The sequence below is a fragment of the Chenopodium quinoa genome, unplaced genomic scaffold (assembly GCF_001683475.1).
Source record: "Chenopodium quinoa cultivar QQ74 unplaced genomic scaffold, ASM168347v1, whole genome shotgun sequence".
Classification (NCBI taxonomy): domain Eukaryota; kingdom Viridiplantae; phylum Streptophyta; class Magnoliopsida; order Caryophyllales; family Amaranthaceae; genus Chenopodium; species Chenopodium quinoa.
Genome location: NW_018744151.1, coordinates 1331599 through 1352299, shown reverse-complemented (window position 1 = coordinate 1352299; position 20701 = coordinate 1331599). Strand labels below are relative to the sequence as shown.

Below are 20701 nucleotides of genomic sequence, written 5' to 3'. Positions count from 1 at the left end.
AGTGCTTGTTAAATCACTTTCACATATTTAAAAATCCTATCATCGATTTTTATTTCTATTTTCAACTCATTTTGATTTGCCGATATTGCTAGGCTATACACACATGTAGAATATACCCATTGTACTGCACATATATACTACACAAAAGAACATTATATACAAGTTTATTAAAAAAATGTGATTTTTTTTTAACAAGAAAATGTGATGATTAGAAATTCAAAAAACATAACTTTATTCTTATTTCTATTTGTTTTTAGAAACATTATTTCTATTTTTATAGTATTGTTTAGTAATTTAGGTTTTTTTTTTTTTTTTTTTTTTTTAACAGGATAGTATTATAATTATTGATATATATATATAGTTAACCCATTTAAAAAAAAAAAAGAGTTTCAACTTTCAAGATTAAAGAACATAGAGAGTAATATTCCTTAAAAAAAACCGTAGGGAGTAATATTTTTTTTTTTATTATTATTATTATAAAGTTATTTAATCCAATTATTTATTCAAAAACATATATAGTGTATGGAATGTCAAATATTGATATTTAATTTGAATAATTTCTATGCATTTGATTTAACCTTTCCCCCTTCGAATCTTCGATCACTTCCATTTCAAACTTAAAGACTGATCTGATATTCCACAGATTACATGTGAAATACAAACACCAATTTAAATAATATAAAGTATCTTCTAATCTATTATTAAACTCATGATGATATATAATTAGCCATTTAGTTATACAATATCATCATGGTCTTTTTGTATTAAGTGTTACAATAAGCTAGCTACCACAATCAAAAGAATGATCTATCAAATTAAACTGCAAAACAACATATGGAGAATATCTTAATGATCTTAAAAAAAATACAGTATACGTTCAACCAAAACAATATACTCCATAACACATAGTTATTGGAATCACAAAATAAAAATATTAATTATAATTTTACATTATTTCAGATTCGCCGCATTCATCACGATTGTATTAAACCCGACCCTAGCTTATACAGTACAATACTTCGTACATTATTAACTATTACTCGGTAGTTAATTATAGATGAAAAAGTTATTACTTAATGGCCATGTTATAATAGTTAAAGTTGTGCTTTGGTAATTGATAGATGTGAGCCTAGGCTGCGCCCATAACCAAGAGAGATTTCATGATTACAAGTTCAAAACGTTCCATCTTAAAACCATGCAGCAATAAAAAGGAGTAACTCTTTAGTCATATATAAAGTGTTTAACTCTCTTATCTTTTATTAACCTGCAGTAGGACACTTACATGAGTTATTTGAAAAGATTATGCTTCATTGCTTCAACAATAATCATGCTAGTATGTGAAAATAAAACGTGTATAGCAATTGTATAATGAGCATCATAATATACGTCGATACATGTACGATGTACACAAACAAAAAGTGGGCTAACTACTACGGAGTAATATACCAACGGTTTAGCACCAAAAGAGGTACGTATAATACGTATGAATTGGGAATTTGGGACACAAGTCTTATACGCAAAAGCACAAAAAATAATGGCTCCAAGCTAAAGGTCTTATGCAACAGTGTTAACTACTAACTAAATACGTAGTCGTATTGTGGTGCAGTCACCTATGATGTGAACATGAAGGGCGTAGAGCATCCACAAAAATAGGATAATTTTTTGTTTGTAAGCTACCACTTTTATCTTTTGTGGATTCCACGTAACTTCAATTTCTTCTAGAAACTTGCTACTTGTACTTCTTTTTTTTTTTTGAGGGGATGCTACTTGTACTTCTTCAATGTTGTATTCCTACTTTAATTTTGTCCAATTATACTATGCATGATCTTAGTTTTCATTAGAACGTACAGGAGCCTTGCAATTACAAAAAAAAAATAAGCTAATGGAGACAAATTAAGATGATATGATTTGAATTTATAAAGGTATTATCCAATATGATGTCTTGGTGTGACTATTGTACAGAGTATATATTAGTTCATTTATACGGAGTACTTTGTAAAATATTTACAAGTACTCCATATTATATATTGGAATTTTGTTTAATTCATCTCACTGTAGGTATTTTATACACATTTATTAATACTAAATTTGAAGTATTTGTCGAGGTCCAGGAATATGTTATACGAAGTATACTCTATCAGTAAGTGACTTCATTAAAAAAAAAAAGATATTTTCCTGGTCTAATTTTAATACTACCTCCTGTTCAAATTACTTACAACTTTAGAATATTTTATATCTCACAAATAATACCCCAAAGTTATGAGTAATTTGGACCGGAGGTAGTAAGAACAATAATAAGTTTGTGCTAGAGGTTTGAACCTCCATCCTTAGCTCATGTGAAAAACAAAAGCACTCATCAATCACTTGTGCATGTTTGACAAATTAAGTTGTTTGAAAAGCTAGTAGATGCATCCGTGATTGATAATATTGATGTTCTAGTTGTTTCTGAGAGTGGCGATTATTGAATTTTCAGCCATTGCTAGGTTAATTGTTTGAGTGTGATGTTATTCTTGATGATTTCTTGGTAGTTTTTGTGTTGCCTCGTTATGATTTGTGATGCAATAGGGCTTTTAATCGAAATTGAGACACTAACCAATTCCGTGCATGTCATTATAGATGTTTCAGGTGGCTAGCGAAACAATATGTAAGTTTATTTGAAGCATGATTTATTACTCATACTTTATTAGCTCTTCAAACATTTTTCCCTTTTGGATATATTTTTTAAGAAAATTTTGATTTTTACTACCTTCAAATAACGGCTTTGTCGAATTTATCACCTCTAAGAAAAAAACATTTACTTTACCACCTCATAAAAAAAATTAAACATCAGTTTTACCACCAATCACCTCCAACTAACGGATTCCGTCCAAAAATCCGTTAGTGGGGCCTACCTTGCTCACGTGTTGCCATATTATTGGGTAAGTTTTAAAAAAATTAAAAAAAACAAAAAAAAAATTTAAAAATCCCCATCAAGCAACCGGTGGTTGCTGCCACCGTCGGGACCCCCACCGCTGGACCGGCTACGACCAGCCCCACCACCTAACCGCTACCAGCCACCGTCGGGACCCACAGCCACCGCACCGATTTCGACCTCAAAACCCTAGCCACCACCTAACAGCTACGACAAACCCCACCACCTAACCGCTACCATCGCACCGCACACCACAGCCGCGCCGATTTCGACCCCCTTTCCACCAATTTCTGACCTCAAAAACCTAGCCACCACTTAATAGCTACGACCAACCCCACCACCTAACCGCTACCGTACCACCGCACCGCACACCATAACCGCACCGATTTTTACCCCTTTCCACCAATTTCCAATCTCAAAACCCTAGCCACCACCTAACAGCTACGACCAACCCCACCACCATCCAAACCCAGACCAGAAACCACCGCCACCCAGACGCGAAACCACCGCGACCCAAAACCACCACCACCCAGACGCGAAACCACCGCAATCCACCCTAGCCAACCTAACCCCAAAACCAATCTAACCCCAGACCAGAAACCACTCCACCCAGACGCGAAACCATCGCGACCCGAAACCACCACCATCCAGACGCGAAACCCACACGAAATTCCGACCAACCGAGGTAGTTGATTTCGTTGGTGGTTGGTTGACATGGAAGATCGGGGAAGATGAAGAAGAAACGTCAAAAATGTGGACCCTACTAACGGATTCATGGGCGGAATCCGGTAGTTGGTGGTAAAATCGAATTTTTGGAAATTTTGGTGGATGGTAAATTAAATCTTTTTTTTTGGAGGTGATAAATTCAATTAAGTGGTTATTTGAAGGTGGTAAAAATCAAAATTTTCATTTTTTTATTATGATTTCAAAAGCTACAAACTGCTAGTATTTCATTATGTACTTTACCAAATATTAGCAATGTTTGGAGTGGTTATTAAGTAATGTTTTGACAGGAGTATTTATTTACTTCATATAGAAGCTTAAATGCTTCATGTTTGGATTTGTTTTTTGGTTAAACTTGACTCAATTCTACTAAAGAACATATTCCCTCCATTTCATAATGTTAGTCCCATATACTATTTTGGGCGTTTCAAAAGATATACCCATATTGAATATATTTCATTTATAACTTGATTTTTTTTTTTAAATTAATAAGTTGTGAATTGATGACATGACTCTAAGTAAGGAAATCTTTACCTTAAATTATGCAATTATGACTTGTGCTTTCCTAATAAAAAATTGGCCTATTGACTAGATTGGTAAATAAAAAAGACCCTTAGCGACAATTTGGTAAAAAAACTTACTCCGGCGACAAATTGGTAAAAAAACTAACCTTAAACGACAATTTGGTAAATAAAATAATCTCAGGCGACACTTAACCCAAAAAATACAAAAAATTTCGATAAATTACTCGCGAAGACTTAATATAGTTCCTTTTTCTTGTTATTTTACCAAACCTTTTTTTACGGAAATAACAATTTGAAGAAAAAAAACGTTAAGTATCAATTTTCACTTAAGTTTCATACCCCTTATTAACGAATTTTTTTTAAAAAAGGGGTTGGAAATAAAAAGGGATGACATGTAAATTCAATATTTTAAATGGAAAAAATAAATTTAAGAACATAAAAACAAATTAAAATAGGATTTTTTAAAGAGTTTGTCAGGAAAAAAAAAATAGATTTTTTGGTCAAAATGTCGCCGGAGTTTATTATTTTTACCAAATTGTCGCACATTGTTAGCTTTTTTTACCAAACTGTCGTCAGAGTAAGTTTTTTTACCAAATTGTCGCTAAAGGTCTTTTTTATTTACCAATTTGGTCAATTGGCATAAAAAAATTAAAAAGTTAAATAAGGTAAAATAATCATGAATCATGTTGTACTTTAATGTTTGATTCCAAATATATTTTTTTTTTCTTATTTTATGTGATTGATTCTATATGAGACTAACATTATGAAACGGAGGGAGTAATAATTTTGCCAAACTTAACACAATTCAAACTCGTCTTGAATATGTTATGTTCTAATATTTGTTAAATTCCTAACAAACTTTTGTAAATGATATATGACCTTTTTATTAATAAATTGACTATACACTTCAAAATAAAAAAAATGAACCAAATCCAAAACCCTACGGCCCTGTTCTCTTAAGCTTAATTTAAATTTATTTCAGTTCAGTTGAGTTTATAATTTTCTTCTTTCATAAACAATTCAGTTCAGTTCAGTTTCGTTCAGTATATTAGAATAGATCGTAATTCAAGTTCAATCTACGAGACTAATGGGCCTGTCCTCTTCAGTTCAGTTCAGCTCCGATTAGTTTAGTTTCTAATTTCATTCTCTCATAAACAATTAAGTTCAGTTCAATTAGTTCTAATCAAATCAGTTCAATTTAGTTTAGTAAATCAAAACAGGCCTTAAGAGGCAAATATTTTCCTATGGAAATGGTCCTAAACTCCTAACTCCTAAAAGGACCTAAATTACTCCACAGGGGACTACAAAGGAGGAAAAGTTTTGGGCTTACGGCCTTTGGATTTAACGTTCAAAATCAATTACAAAAAGAAATTATAAAATAAAATAAATTCGTATACTTTTTTCCCGCCATTCATCTTCATCTTTTCCAAACCCCCAAATTTCTCAGCAATTCACACTCCCAGAATTCTCCAGCAGCTTTCGTACCCTACGAAAACCCTAATTTTATCGTCAAAACGTACGATAATGGTAAGCTTTTAAGCTCGCAATTTAATTTACGATTTCTCCAGTATTAATTCGCCGATATTATCGATTTCTAGGGTTTTCTGAAGTAGTTTTCATAAATTCGTCATTCATATTCCATAATACAACGCATATTATTCTAATTCATCCTAATTAATTTATAATTTATTGAAATTCTAGGTCTATTATTCAATTTTGGGGATGATTATGCGATCATGCTGTTATCGATGCTGTCGGTAAGGGTTTTCGAATATTTATAATTTGGAATTTGTGGACATTTTGGTATTGCAAGTGATTGAAAGTTTTGTTTTACTTAGCATGATTTAAACTTTGTCATTTTCTTCAATTTTGCGTATTTTTATTGTTGAGTGTTATCTGATGTGATTGTTGGCTATGTAAGATTACCAAATTTTTTTGTGCTTTTCTACCTGCTTTTGTTGATCTTAATATTTTAAATTTTATATCCAGAGGATGAAGTTCCTTCTAGTTTTGTGACTTGTATAGGTCTAGCTGTTCGTGGCCACGTGCATGTTTCGAATCAATCTACCAACAATGGTGAATTTAACTCGATTCAGTAGCGATTTTTTAGATGAATAGGTTATTTGAAAGAATCTGTTAAAATTTTAATATTTTACTAATAGTTTGTAAGCTATTAATGTTAGGATGATGAGTTGTCCGGACACTATTTTCTTGCGTTTAATTAAAGCCACCTTCAAGTGTAATATACTTATATTATTTGAATCATCTGGTTTTTTAACAGGTTCTTGAATTTGGTTGGTTTTGAAATATATGCTTGATGCTAGGTAATTCTACTGATTATGTAGGCTACGTCACTAGTGACCATGATTACAATTTAAATTAAGCTATGAAATTAGGAAATAAGAGGTTGGTGGGGGTGGAAAACGTATAGGATTAAAGGAGATTTACGAGTACTAACTTTCATAAGGATAAATCCAAAGTGAAACTTCTAGTTCAGGTGTATGTCAGTCATTATATATTCTTTTAATCAATTAGAATTGGCACTGCTAGGTTCATCTTCTTATATTGTTTTTAATAATTTGCCTTAGTATATGTTTTTGCTCATCAAATTGCTAATTATGAGTAATCCATATAGCTGCAAATCTTGCAACATTGATATCTTATCCCAATTCCTGAACTATATTTCCTTTGTGCAAGTGCATTGTCACCAAATTTGTCTTCACAAAATTGTGTTAATTTGACAGTATTTTTTACTATAAACACTCCACCTCTTTCTCGCATTATACTTGCCTATTTGCGTTTATCTTTAGGAGTCCATGCTTCTCAAAGTCGCTGTACTAAACTCACACTCATTTTGAATAAGATATTCCTTTAGTTTCAATTCAATATATTCATTGATAGATCTACAAAGAATCAAAGTTATTTCCTTAACCCTGTCAAGCCATTATACTTCTAAAATGATTCAGACAGATTTCTATTGCTAATTAGCTATAGATTTACAAGTTACATGATGTATGTTATTCGAGAAGCTCTAATTTTTTTTTTTCAACTTCATAAAATGATAAGCACGATGACTAACAAAAGCTGTCTAAAATTTTACCGAAAACACTAGGCAATTATGCATGCCTCTAGGGAAGCAGGGGAGGCTAGGATTTTAAACAGTGACTGTATTATTCTGTGTTAAATGCAGAAAGGACCATCTTATAAAAACCCTGTCATTGAGATGTGTAACATGTGTTTTTCTAGGATCACAGAGCCTTTGCCTATTATCCCCCCCCCCCCCCCCCACACACACACACAGTCACACAGAGGATTCTAGGTTCTTACTGGCAATACCTCACTTGAATGCTGTATGCATATCTTTAATTAATAAGATTAGTAGTACCCTTTCATACTCTTAAAGTACAGGATGAAAGATGAAATATATTACTGTATTAGAATCTGAAAGGTGATAGTGTGCAATATTTAAGGTGTCAAGACTGTCAACAACATAGTTTATGTGGAGTAGACAACCAAGTCTGATTTTATAGCATGTGGTGACAGTAGACATTAAACAAAAAATATGTATAATCATCTCTCTGTACTCTTGAGCTTTTGTTGTCCAATTTCTCCCAACTTTTGTTGTCACCTTGGTCTGGGAGTAAATAATGGTACTCGTATATGTTAGCTTGAAAATTTGTATTTTGTGAACTTTGGGAAAATATATCTGCATCTAAGACTGACGTCTCATTTGCTGATTGTCCTGTGATAAAGCTCGCTCATAATCATAATTCATAAATTGGCCAATAATTAGTAAATTATAGGTATCCTGCATTAAACACCGATGATTGCAGTAGCCTGTTTTTGATATGTGAATAAATTATTTTACATCGGTATCTTTTTGGAAAGCTTACAAATGAGGCCACAATGTCTTAATTAGTTAAATAAATATTCCTGCTCTAAGATTGAGATGGTTGAATAATTGTATAATGACAGTGATGAGAAGACACTAACCAGTTTTTTGTTAAAAAAAAAAGGTATATGTCATCTAATTGTACCTGTTTTTCAAGTGAGATCTGTTTCACGACTCTCTATTATAAGCTTTCATCAACTGAGATACTCCATTTTCAGCCAGTAATTTTAAGTTACATAATTCTTGTTTGTAAATCTGCCATTTGGCTTTTGTATACAAAAAAATAATATTAGAAGCTCGCAGGTTCAACTGTTTGACGTTCAGAGATTGATCTTCTGTCATCATCACTCTGACCACAATGACCCTCCTATTAATCAATTCCATGTGTCTTAAAGTGCTTACGTGGGCGAATGAGTGGCCTTCAAGTATTCAATTTCGGGAAAGTTCTTCTCAACGGTCAGTAGATTCTCTTGTCCCCTTGCAAGTTTAATTTATTAGCAAGCCTCTATTACTTGTTTAATACAAGTAATAATTATCAGTTCATTGGACTAGATTTCTGACTACATACTAATAAACAATTTGCATGTATTGCTTTACATAGTATGAGCTTGCACAACATCCACAAATCCTTTGGATCTCATACCCTAAAATAGCTCTCAAATCATAATTTAAAACCATTTTAATAATTCATCTTAAGCAAACAATTACCAATCCCAAAAAAATATTCAACATTTGTTGAAGCTGCTGATCCAGCTCATAACAGAACAAAACTTTTAACATCATTTTTAATAGTATATCTAATCTTTATACATCAGCCAGTCAATATAATTAACCTGTTAAGGTGAAATGTACATAAGCAATCTCTAATATAAAGACAAAACTATTGCCGAATCAGGTATGAGAGAGATGTAAGCCTGGTATTATTATTCCCCTTAATCCTGCCGTTATCTTGGGTATAATATTAAACTCTCTGGTGTCTCCCTAATTGCAAGCATAGAAGCATCTCGCTACTCTTGATTATATACATTATTTAGTGTAAGCTGATAAATTTATTGGCGCTAAAAATTTATAATTATTATTTTCATTCCAAACCTTTAAAGGTAACTTTTTACACACACTAAGAGAAAATGAGAGCTTATTGAGAAGTAATTGTATTATGCAAAGCTCAAGAAGCCAAGTAATATGAAATTGTGGGGTTAACCATCATATAATATTAATAACAATAAAAGCCATATACACAAATCTCAGTAGATAATTAAAAAATTATTTGACCGTGGCGGTGTCTTATCTTGGGATAGAAAGTTGGATTGAGACACTTTTGCACATGATATTTGATGCCATGAACACTGTTCACATGTCTTCGCTCAAAACATTATTTACAAAATATTGTATTTTTTGTAGATAATAACAAAATTGTAGTCCATCGAGCCTGTTACTGCTTGTGAATTTATGGTGCTTATTTTTTATAAAAAAAAAATATTATCTACTACTGTGTCCCTGACACCTGTTCAAGCAGATTCAATAATGTTAGTTCTAGGTGACAAATCATTGCTTGTCATTTTACTAAGTTGCTGTTTGATCACCCAAATTCCTCCCTGTGGACTTTTGGGAATTTAAAGGAGTTGAAAGATACATTGTGTTGTAGTTGATTCCCTTTGATGGGAATTGGGAGGTGAATAAAATGGAATTAACAGTGATAAATGCATGCATGTTGTGTTTCTGGGACTTGGATTTTAGTCCTATCAAATTTGGCTATTGAATGAATTTTTTCCATGTTTTTGGCTTTAAATGAGTATTGGTTGTGAAGTAAAGTGTTCAAGTGACAGTTCACAATTGTATGGTATTGAGAATGTTCTAAGACATCAGTTGTTTACATATGTTGAAACCCTTCCTCATTTCATACACCCCCTTTAAATCCTATAGAGGGTCTAAATTTAATTTCTGGATTATGAACAGAGGCTAAAGAACTCGATTTTATTTTTATCTTACATAGTCTGCAGGTCCAGGATAGTTGAGCACCTCTTCCTACAGTTTGATTATAAAATCACTTATCGTCTTTTCTCTTGTGTTACCTTTATTAGTAGAATTATAATCAGAGAACTTAAGCATCTTTGAGGATTTTTTATATTCATATTGGTAAGAATGAACTTTAAATCGTTTACTTAATCTACAGATTATTACTACAGAATACTGACTCCTAAAAATGCATGTACTCCTATTAGCTCTTTTCTTGTCTTTAGTTCCTTAAACCAATTATCCTAAACGCCTTTTGAAATAATTATGGTATTTACATTTACATGTATAGTTGAATCACTTGAATGGATCAGACTTCATGTCTTCATCCATCCATATCTTGTGCTACCTTAAGTTATTCTGCTAACTAAACTCCAATTTGAAATTTATGCAAATTAAGAGCTTCTTTAGGCACTTGAAGTTTAGTTTGTAAAAGATGTTTTGAGTGAAGACATGTGAACAGTGTAGAAGCTGTTCTTTAAATTTAATTTCTATTTTCTTTTTACTTTTTATCCCAAAGTAAAAAAGAACTCTCATTTCCTTGGTTTCTGTTATACTAATCAACAAGATAAGCAAGAACACAAGAATAATAAGTTATAGTAAAACATCCAAAATTACCCTTTACTTTAAAATAAGAATTCACGCCTAAAACTATACACAATGACACCATGTTATACGAGAATTTACCCTTTTATTTTTCAAAAGAAATGAGACTTAATATAAGCCTTATAGGTTATACAAACACTTATGAATTATGTCAGTTCAATAAATTTAATTCTTAAAGATCATGGTTTGTTTTGGAGGTAAGTACTCTTACCTCCTTTGCAAAAGTTATTGGATCTAATAGTAATCTTTCAGATTAACATAATCAATACTAAGTTACAAACTACTGCAGCACTTTCCAGCCTTTGTCTTATTTGAACTATCCTCAGATTTCCAAACATACATGAAAAGTGGCAGAGTAAAAAGTGTCATGTGCACCCTACATAACATAATTTAGTCTGTCACTTGATTGATGCCACGTATACTCATGCAAACTCATTTGTACAAACTAATAAATGAAGGTACAATAATCCATGCTAGTTTTGTTGGGTGTACATGAAAGATTCTTATGCACACTGTTGCATTACTTTGCTTAAGGAGTAATACTAGTCTTACTAGATATCATTTGTTGTTAACTATAAGTTGCAGTAAGAATATTCTGGGAGAGTTTTAAAGGATGCTTGTAACGTGGAAACATATAATTGGACAAAGTGTTATCTTTGCTCCTTAAATAAAGTGTTTAGAGAAGTAAATAATATATAAATTAAACTAGTTCACATTCTAATTGGTTTGGTTTCCAGCAATCATGTCAACTAAAGTTTCTCATTTTGTTGTTTCTTCCTACATCTTATGCGCTGGAGTGGGTGGATGACTTTTTACATTGTTTTTTTCCATCAGGTTAAACAGATAATTTTAGACTGTTTTGTTTATATTAGTGACAGAATTTTACTTCTATTAAATTGGTAGTACTCCTTGTGAAAAGTAACCAATTATTTATTTTTCTGTATTCTTAAATTCTCCATAACAAAAACTAATGTCATAAATACAATAGAAGTGTCTAAATTTTTTTTGGGAAAACGCCAAAAGAAGAGTCTGGAGAATATTTAGGGAAAAAGGGAGTATAAAATTTAAATTACATAAAGTTGAAAAGTTTTTCTATTAGCTAACAATTGAAGAAATTAATAAATTTATCAACTCTTCTTTATGGTGACTATGTGATTAATTGTATAACCAAAATGATTAAGTGGTCCTAATCTTTTTACTTGTCTGTCATTTTGCAGTTAATTATTTGATTTGTTTGCAAAACCAACTTCCCACTAAAGTAGGAAAATTTGGGGGTATGGGGTTGCATTTCAAATTAAAAGATGTTTAGACTTTTGATTTCCTTTTTGGTAAATGAATTCATTAATTGGTGTGTTTATTAGCAACAATTTTCACTAGATCTTTCCCAAAATTGATGTGCCACCTTTAAAACATGATTTCTTATTTGCACTCTACGTGTCCCTATTAAATTACTTGCATTTTTATATTTAGTTCATATTGACTTTTTTGGTAAAGGCAAGGCTTTGAGGGTTAACTGTAGAGGTTAATACATGCCTTCTATCATTGGTTGCTTAATGACTATTCGTCGCATTGGCTTTTATCTGATCTTCTTTGGGACAAAATTTTAGGGCAGGATCATCCAGAAGAAATTTATATGGTTCAATGTTACCTAATTTGCTAGTTTAAGATTTGCATTCGCAATCTATTTTTGTTAAATTGGGCTTACAGTTGTGATTCACTTGCCTTTTATCATCTCAAATGCTACAATGGTTACATGAATTGATGCATAAATAAACATCTTGCAGTAGAAGAGCACCACTGCAGAAATGTTGGTCAGAACTTCTTGACTTAACATTCTTGGATCCTGAAAACAGCTAGATACAGGAGTATAATGTTGTTAATGCTGTTACTAGCTTACTATGCATGAACAATCATGTAATTATGTACAATCTTAAACTGAATTTTGTGTTAGTACTTAGCAGTTACTATGATGAGGGATAGGCCTAGCACGGTTGTGGATCTGTGGTGTTATCATGTCGAACCATTGTAACTTAACACCTCCCACCCCGCGGGAAATCGAATTATAATGCCAGTCCATATACTAGTGAACTAACACTGTTAAAGTAAACTGGAAAGTAGTGTCTTGTTCCTGCTAGTTTTAACCTCTTTTCCTTATGACTTGGTTCATTTTTCTGTACAAGGTTAGTATTTATTTATTATTTACTTGAGTTTCTTGTGCTATATAGGTAAAAACGACCTTGTCAATTGGAAATCTAAACTTTCGGCTAGGAGATTGCTTTATGTTTCATCCAAGTTTTTTTGGATCTCGGAGTTTTTGTCACCATTGCAATCTCAATCATGAGATGATTGAGATCCTTGCTTAAGGTAAGGCGCCAGTTTTGTTTAATATCAACTTTTACTTCATCCATATATTCAATGTGTGCCACCAAGTTACCTATGTTTCAATCATGACTGAAATTGAACATTATAAAAATATTTAAAAATAAGATATGAGGTTGTTTTTTTTTTTTTTTTGATAGAATATAAAAATGAGGTACTTGGTATCTCTTTTATTTGATCTCGTGTTTTGTCCTATACAATATCTTAGACGTCTAGACAAGAATTCACTTTTTAATCCAAGGTCATAACTTGGGTTTGATTCCTAAAAGCCGATGTTCTTAGGGGTAGGATTCCCCTGTCTTTTTCACCTCACTCCCAATGGTTTGGTATGTTAAGACTAAACTGATTCCCAATATCATGATTTACAGGTCAAGTCTAGTTGGATCCTTCGTCGTCCTATATCTAGCTCTATAGTAATTTCTTCCAATGTATAAATTAACCATTAAGGTTGGGGTACTAGGTAGAATGTAGAACTGGTGGTTTCTTACCTACCTTACAAAAGTGGTTAAAAACAAAGTTATATACCGTAAAAAGAAAAGTTATGGAGAGTTACTTCATGACTTCCCTCAAACCAATTAAATGCTTTCAATTCTTTGCATGATAGACCTCTATTATTGATTGCTCAAATAAATTACTGCTATTATATGTACTCCAATACATGTTATATATCATTATAATAAAGAAACCCAATGAAAAGCACACAACAAATCCACTTTAAGCCAATCTTATACTAACTAATGACAATTATTATTAGTTTGTTCTATGGTTTGTGATTGGTAGCGGCATACCTTGGCTCGGCCCAACATTGGCTATTCATTAGGGGCTAAGCATTGAGATTTGAGGTCAAGGATAATTTTTTTTAAGGGGTCAATTTTCTATACAGGTACATGAACTTCTAATTCATCATCATTAATAAATTTTGGGAACCTTTCTTGAAAGGTGAAATTTCAATTCATTGGTCTGTTTCCTTTGGATGGATCTCTTCTCTCATAAAGTTTTAAGTTTTTTAAAAAATTATTTTAGCTGTTTTTTTTGTCACTATTATTTTTTCTATGAAACCAATCACATCAAGGTAGAATGTGGTAGCGTAAAAAGTAAAATTACCTTTGCTTCGTTAATCTAGTCAACTAATGCACAAGATATATAAGGCAGTTTAGTTAAACTTACTCTGTTTTTATTGTTATATATTGACTTTTACATTGATCCTATTGTAATTTAGCCTAATTTCTACTAAAATGTGAAAGCAATTGTTATACATATGTAAACTATTGTTGATTTGGGGCCTGTTCTCATTTACTAAGCTGAACTGCTTATGAGAAAATGAAATTAGGAATTGAACTGAGCTGGATTGAACTGAACTGAACTAAAATTATATTGAACTGAAGAGAACAAACCCTTGTATCACTATATATATTTTCAAAATATCAACATTTAATTTTTTACTTGTAATTATATAGATATAAAAGTCAATGTTGTGCATTAACAAATGTGGAATGATAAACTTTGTTATATTTGCATTTCTTAATTATAAGAAATTATCATATGAAAAATAAGGCCAGAAGAAGGAATTAACCGTGGAGATCAAATAATAACATGAAATTAGACCAAATAATGGCAAGTGACTCAAGTTGGCTGATTAGGATAAATTGAAAAAACCATTGTGATTATGAAACATGGTAGAACTGTACAAAGTAATGAAAAAAGGAATAGGATTATAAATTGAAAAGTTAAAAATAAATAAATAAATAAATAAAATAAATGTAGTTTGAAACAATTAATAAAATTGATGGATTACACAAAGTATTCTGTATGTAATAGGAGTATAATTTATAACTCCGTTGTAACGATTGCTGACTTAATTATAAAAAATTCAACGATTCATATGTAATTAGAATACAGAGTACCTAACTTTTAATTTTAGGAAATGATCCGCAGTTTATTATTTTTACTACGGGTACATAATATTGTTTGGATGAGCATTTACTAACTGCTACTACTAATTACTTGTATAATTAAAATTATTCATTCACCTAAGAATTGCCTTTTGCTTTTCAATTAGAATTTGCAAATATTCTTGTTAACATGCAAAAAAGAAATCTTGAAGTCAAAAGCTCACCCTAATTTTTTTTATTTTTTTTAACTTAAATTATTCGAATCACTCCCAAATCTGAATTTGCATTCAAATCGATTTTTTCTTATAGCCCACTCGGCCACTCCGTAACTCAGTCAAATGTTGAATACAATTTTCAATGTCCTCTTCCCCCTACCATTTTGATGTCCTTGTCAATGCCTTTTTAATTGTGAACATGATACGGAGTACTTCTTTTACTATCCATAGTCCGTATCATATGGTAAAGTGAGAAATAGTGAAATTTTTATAAATTTAAATGTCCTCTTCCCTCTATCTTTTGTGACCTTTACCAAACTTACGAGTCTACTTAATAATGATATACTACTTCGGTTTTATATTATTTGCAACAATTTGACGTAAAATAGAGAGAAAAAATGTCTAATCGTTGTTAATAATATGAAATGGAGATAGTATAATTTTCGAAAATAAAATTACCACTCCTTCCCAATCCCGTAATTAATGCAAGACTGCAAGTACATAGAAATCTATATAAAGTGTTATTGTGATGTTTTTTCAAGCTAATACCGTATTTTGTGATAGTATAATATTACTTCTAAATGTTTTTTTTTGGGGTGTGTGTGGGGGAGGGGGGGTAGAGAGCCGCATGCAACAACAATAAGGTAGGCTAATTTAATTTAACCAACTAACCTAGTTAAACTCAATACTCCTCAATGCCCTCATTTTTTTACTTTGATTGTGGCAGATACATAGTACTCTGTAGTAAACACTATCTCCGTTTTATATTATTTGCAATAAAGAAATATTTTGTATCTTATTAGGAGTACCTTTTACTACATATAATACAAAACAAAGGGATTATGTTCAAAATATCTCTGACCAACGGATAACCTAGATTAAGCCCTTGTAAATAAGATAAGCATAAATCACGTAAGAATAATAAATAGGGAGGGGGAGAGAGAGTAGGGTCTACAGTTGTAGTAAAGCAATAGGAGGAAGATCTTACCCGTCTTGAAAGCCATGTACGAGTAATAATGTAACGCAAAAGGTCTTTAGAAAAGCGTCATTTGACGCTGAGCGGGATAGGGGTTACGTGGCAATTATAGCGTTGATGACAGCTAATATGAATCCTCAAAGCAAGCACAGAGTCTCTGCCGGAAAATGATAGTACTCCTTTTCTTTGTGTATGCATATGATGCGTATCAATTTCATACAACTCAACTCATTATTAATCTTTATTATTATATTATTATTTTTGATGAATCAGAATATTTAAACAAAATACTACCTCCGTTAACAGTTATTTGCAACAAAGGGAGGTAGCACGGACTCCTAGGCAAAACTTTTAGACGATGATTATTAAAAACTAAGGGCACTTGATTAAGTACTAATCCTACCTAAAAAAAAAAAAACAAAAACCTATAACCACATAAACCCAGAACTAGAACAATCAGCGATAACCACCAGACCACCGCCGACAACCATCAGACCCCCGTCGACAACTAGAGACACCAAAACCCAACCACGAACCCAACAAACCACCCACGAACCCATCAAACCACCACGAACACATAAAAACCCATAAAACCTCCACGAAGAAATTTTCGAAAACCACCAGACCACCGCCGACAACCACCAGACCACTGCCGAAAACCATAGTGTGTGGGAAGAGATCGTCAATTTTCGAAGAAATTCCATCGCCATCTTCGAAGCGAATTCGGTTTTCTTCTTCTTCTCCGGTTCGATAACCACCACAACCCAAAAAAACCACCACGAAATCTGATTAAATCGAAACCACCACGAATTGAATTTACTCCCAGTTAAGCCACCAACATGAAACCAGATCTAAAACCAACCACACGAAACTCACGCCACCCCTACAAACCAGATCTGAAACCCATCCCCATGAAACTCACGCCACCCCCACGAACTAGAACTGAAACCCCTAAAAACCACCCCCACGAACCAGACGAACGCAATTCCATGAATTTGAACCCACGACCACACGAACCTAAATCGCAAGAGAAGATGAGATGAATGATTTTGATGAAATTGATTTTGATGAGAAATTAAAGAAGGGTGAGGGAGATGAATGATTTTGATGAGAAATTAAAGAAGGGTGAGGGAGATGAATGATTCTGATGGATATGAACGGTGAGGCAGATAATGATTTTGATGAAGATGAATGATTTTTGGTGAAAATGATTACAATAATCAGATTCATTAGGTAAAGAGTTAAATTAAGTTAGTGATTTAATTAGATGTTTAAGTTGTTTAAGTAAGGGTAATATGTTCATTTAATTGGCAAAAAGTTACTAAAAGTGGAAAGAAAAAAAAAATGTTGCACATAATAGATAGCAACCGAAAATGGCAAATGTTGCAAATAACCGTTAACGAAGGTAGTATAAATCTTATTATCTACTAAGTGATATAATGATTTGTTTTTTCTTACAAATTTTTAGTTTTAGTTTTTGATCTATTCTTCCCTCCGACTTATGTTATGTTATGCTTTTGACTTTGGTGTTTGATGCGAATTATAATTTATAGAATTGTAAGCTACAAGTATGTTGCTTTAACTCTTCATTTCACATCGAGTATAGTGATCGTGTTAGATTATTGGCATTTTGACACTACTAGTGTAAAACTTCATTTTGGACAAAAATTACTAATGTTTCTTTCTAGAATAATGGTTGTTGAGTCAGACTCACAATCGTACTGGACACGAGTACTCGAGTTCGAATAACATAGATAATAGGTCAATATCAAAAATGTATTGAGATGGATAGATGTGCAAATAATTTGAGACACACAAGCAAGTAATTAGTGAATAGAGTCTAAGAATGCGAGGTAATATGAGATGATTGAATTATTATATTATACTCCGTAGTTTTTAATAGTACAAATAAAAAATTGTTACTCATTAGATTTTGGAAGGATAAGGTATTGAAGAAAATGTGACTCATTAGTCTTCAATTTATTAATATCCTATTGATCCCATTTTTGTGGTACGGAATTAGTATTATAATTGTGATTAATTATAGAACTTTGTATGTCATTAGGACAATTATAGTATAATTATGACAAAGAGAGATTATGTGATCTTTGAGGCTTAAATTTCTCCAAAGAGAAGGGACACGTCGCCTATGTTATAAACTGAGGACGGCACCGAATCCTGTTGACTTCCGCTTTATGTCAGCCTCATTTCCTTTATATAACCCCCTTGTACTCCTCATACGGACCCTACAACACTTTTGCTTCATCTTTAACATACATTTTTTTTTCTCTCAAAAACTGAAAAAAAAAACTCCCTACTATTTTCTCTCTCTACAAAAAAGTTCTTAATCTTTAGGACACTTCAAAACTATAATCTTAAATTTTAAAGGACATACTCTTAAATCTTAATCTCTCATCATGGGTAGAGCACCTTGTTGTGATAAAAATGGTTTGAAGAAAGGTCCTTGGACTCCTGAAGAAGACCAAAAACTTATTGATTACATTCAAAAACATGGTTATGGCAATTGGCGAACTCTTCCTAAGAATGCTGGTAAGTTTCATTTGTTCATTTCTTCCATGTATCCATTGTAATTCCACAGAATTAATAAATGAATCATCGCTATCCCGGTTCTTGGGGTTGTTAGCTCCCTTCTTGGGATGCAGACATTGTATAGATGATGTTGAAAACTAAAATATGTGTCAACAAGTTTTTAGGTATGTGTGTTGATGCATATGAACTAAAATGGACTTTTGTTCGTATTGTGTAGGACTTCAAAGATGTGGGAAGAGCTGTCGTCTACGGTGGACAAACTATCTCCGACCAGACATCAAGAGAGGAAGATTTTCCTTTGAAGAAGAGGAGACCATAATTCAGCTCCATAGCATTTTGGGGAACAAGTATGTCTTTTTTTTCTTATCTTACTAAAAAACATAAATGAGTGTACTAAAAGTTTTTACAAAAAAAATGTCCAATATTTCTTCTTTGGACCACTGTAGAGATGTAGATATAAGATTCATGCACGGAAAAATCTATACTAAGGTCACAATCATCACAATGAAACTTTTGATTTTCTTAGCTTGTGTCTAATCTTGCTTCTTTCTTTGACTGTCAACAGATGGTCGGCTATCGCAGCTCGCTTACCAGGACGAACTGATAATGAAATCAAGAATTATTGGAACACCCACATCAGGAAGAGGCTTCTAAGGATGGGAATCGACCCCGTGACCCACAGCCCTCGCCTCGACCTCTTAGACCTCTCTTCATTGTTGAATAACTCATCCTTTTACAACAACACTTCACAATCATCCCAAATGAACATGTCTAGGTTACTTGGAATGCAACCTATGGTGAACCCTGACCTCCTAAAACTAGCTACCTCACTTCTCTCAAATCAACGCCAAAACCTACAAGATTACCAAGGAAACAATGATTTTACTAGCAATGCCCAAATGCAAAATAACTTTAACCCAATGGTACAAACTAGTCAAATTCAAACCCCAATTCAAAATCCTCTCCCAACTTGTACTACTATGACGACTACTGCTGCTACTACTGCTAATACCGCGATTACAACAATAGATGCTACTCGTCCTTGTGTACCATACTTCGACGAAGCTCAATTGATGGAGCCTAATTTTGAACAATATCCTACAAGTATTTCGAACTTTGATGCACAAAACTTTGATCAGTGGCAAAGTAGTGGTTTGCCTATGTCGGATGGCTTGGTTAATATTCAACCTACAAATTTCGGCTATTATGGTTCTGATCAAACTTTCATGGACCCTTCACTGTCTGATAATTCGACTTTTCAATCAAACATAAGTTCACATTCAAACTTCATGAGCTATGCACCATCAGTTATGTCAACTCCATCTTCAAGTCCTACACATTTGAATTCGGGTTCGAATTCAACTACATATGTCAACAGCAGCGGGACAGAAGATGAACCAGAAAGCTATTCCAGTGACATGATTAAGTTTGAAATCCCTGATTTTCTTGATGTAAATCAGTTTTTGTTAGCTCAAACCAACTGATCATGTAATATATTTTTCTTTTAAATAGGATTTTTTTTTAAAAATAGATTTTCTTTCATTTAGTTTAACAAGTTTATTTTAATTGTATACATACTGTATAATTTTATACTTTATGTAATTTTCAGCTGATGAATGCATAAAAATTCAGTATATCCATCATATCTCACTTTGTTTTTGCCTTCATTGGAAGGTTCCCATGATTGGATTTATAGCAATTGATATCGATGGTTTCTTCTCTTAATTTACTTTGTGGCTTTATTTTTCCACAACTCAAGTACCATTTTCTTGAAATTAGATACTGAATTAACATATATGATGTTGATTAATTACTCACAACATGTGAGATGTGTCATCTTTCCCAGTCTTTTTTGTGTCAATAATCCTTAATTAATTAATTAAAACTCCGTATGAATATTTTGTACTAATTATAAACTATAAATGACTATGATGTAGTCGAGATTACTACAATCTCAAGTTCTCAACTAATAATGATATAATCGGGACTTAATACGATCTCATATCTTAGATACTACTCA

The 20701-nt window shown here is 32.5% G+C and overlaps 1 protein-coding gene and 1 long non-coding RNA gene across 2 annotated transcripts; both read left to right on the top strand.

Annotated features, from left to right (window-relative positions):
• Positions 1-5386: 5386 nt before the first annotated feature.
• On the top strand, positions 5387-16107 carry LOC110693511. The gene is made up of 4 exons (XR_002505610.1): positions 5387-5685; positions 5860-5915; positions 8354-8506; positions 12895-16107. It is a non-coding gene; the product is annotated as an uncharacterized LOC110693511 (long non-coding RNA).
• Positions 16108-17039: 932 nt separating this feature from the next.
• LOC110693510 (transcription factor MYB102-like) lies at positions 17040-20337 on the top strand. Its single transcript, XM_021870627.1, has 3 exons — positions 17040-18681; positions 18899-19028; positions 19247-20337. Exons 1-3 carry the CDS (start codon positions 18549-18551, stop codon positions 20163-20165), a joined length of 1182 nt encoding a protein of 393 aa, XP_021726319.1. The 5' UTR covers positions 17040-18548; the 3' UTR covers positions 20166-20337.
• Positions 20338-20701: the final 364 nt, after the last annotated feature.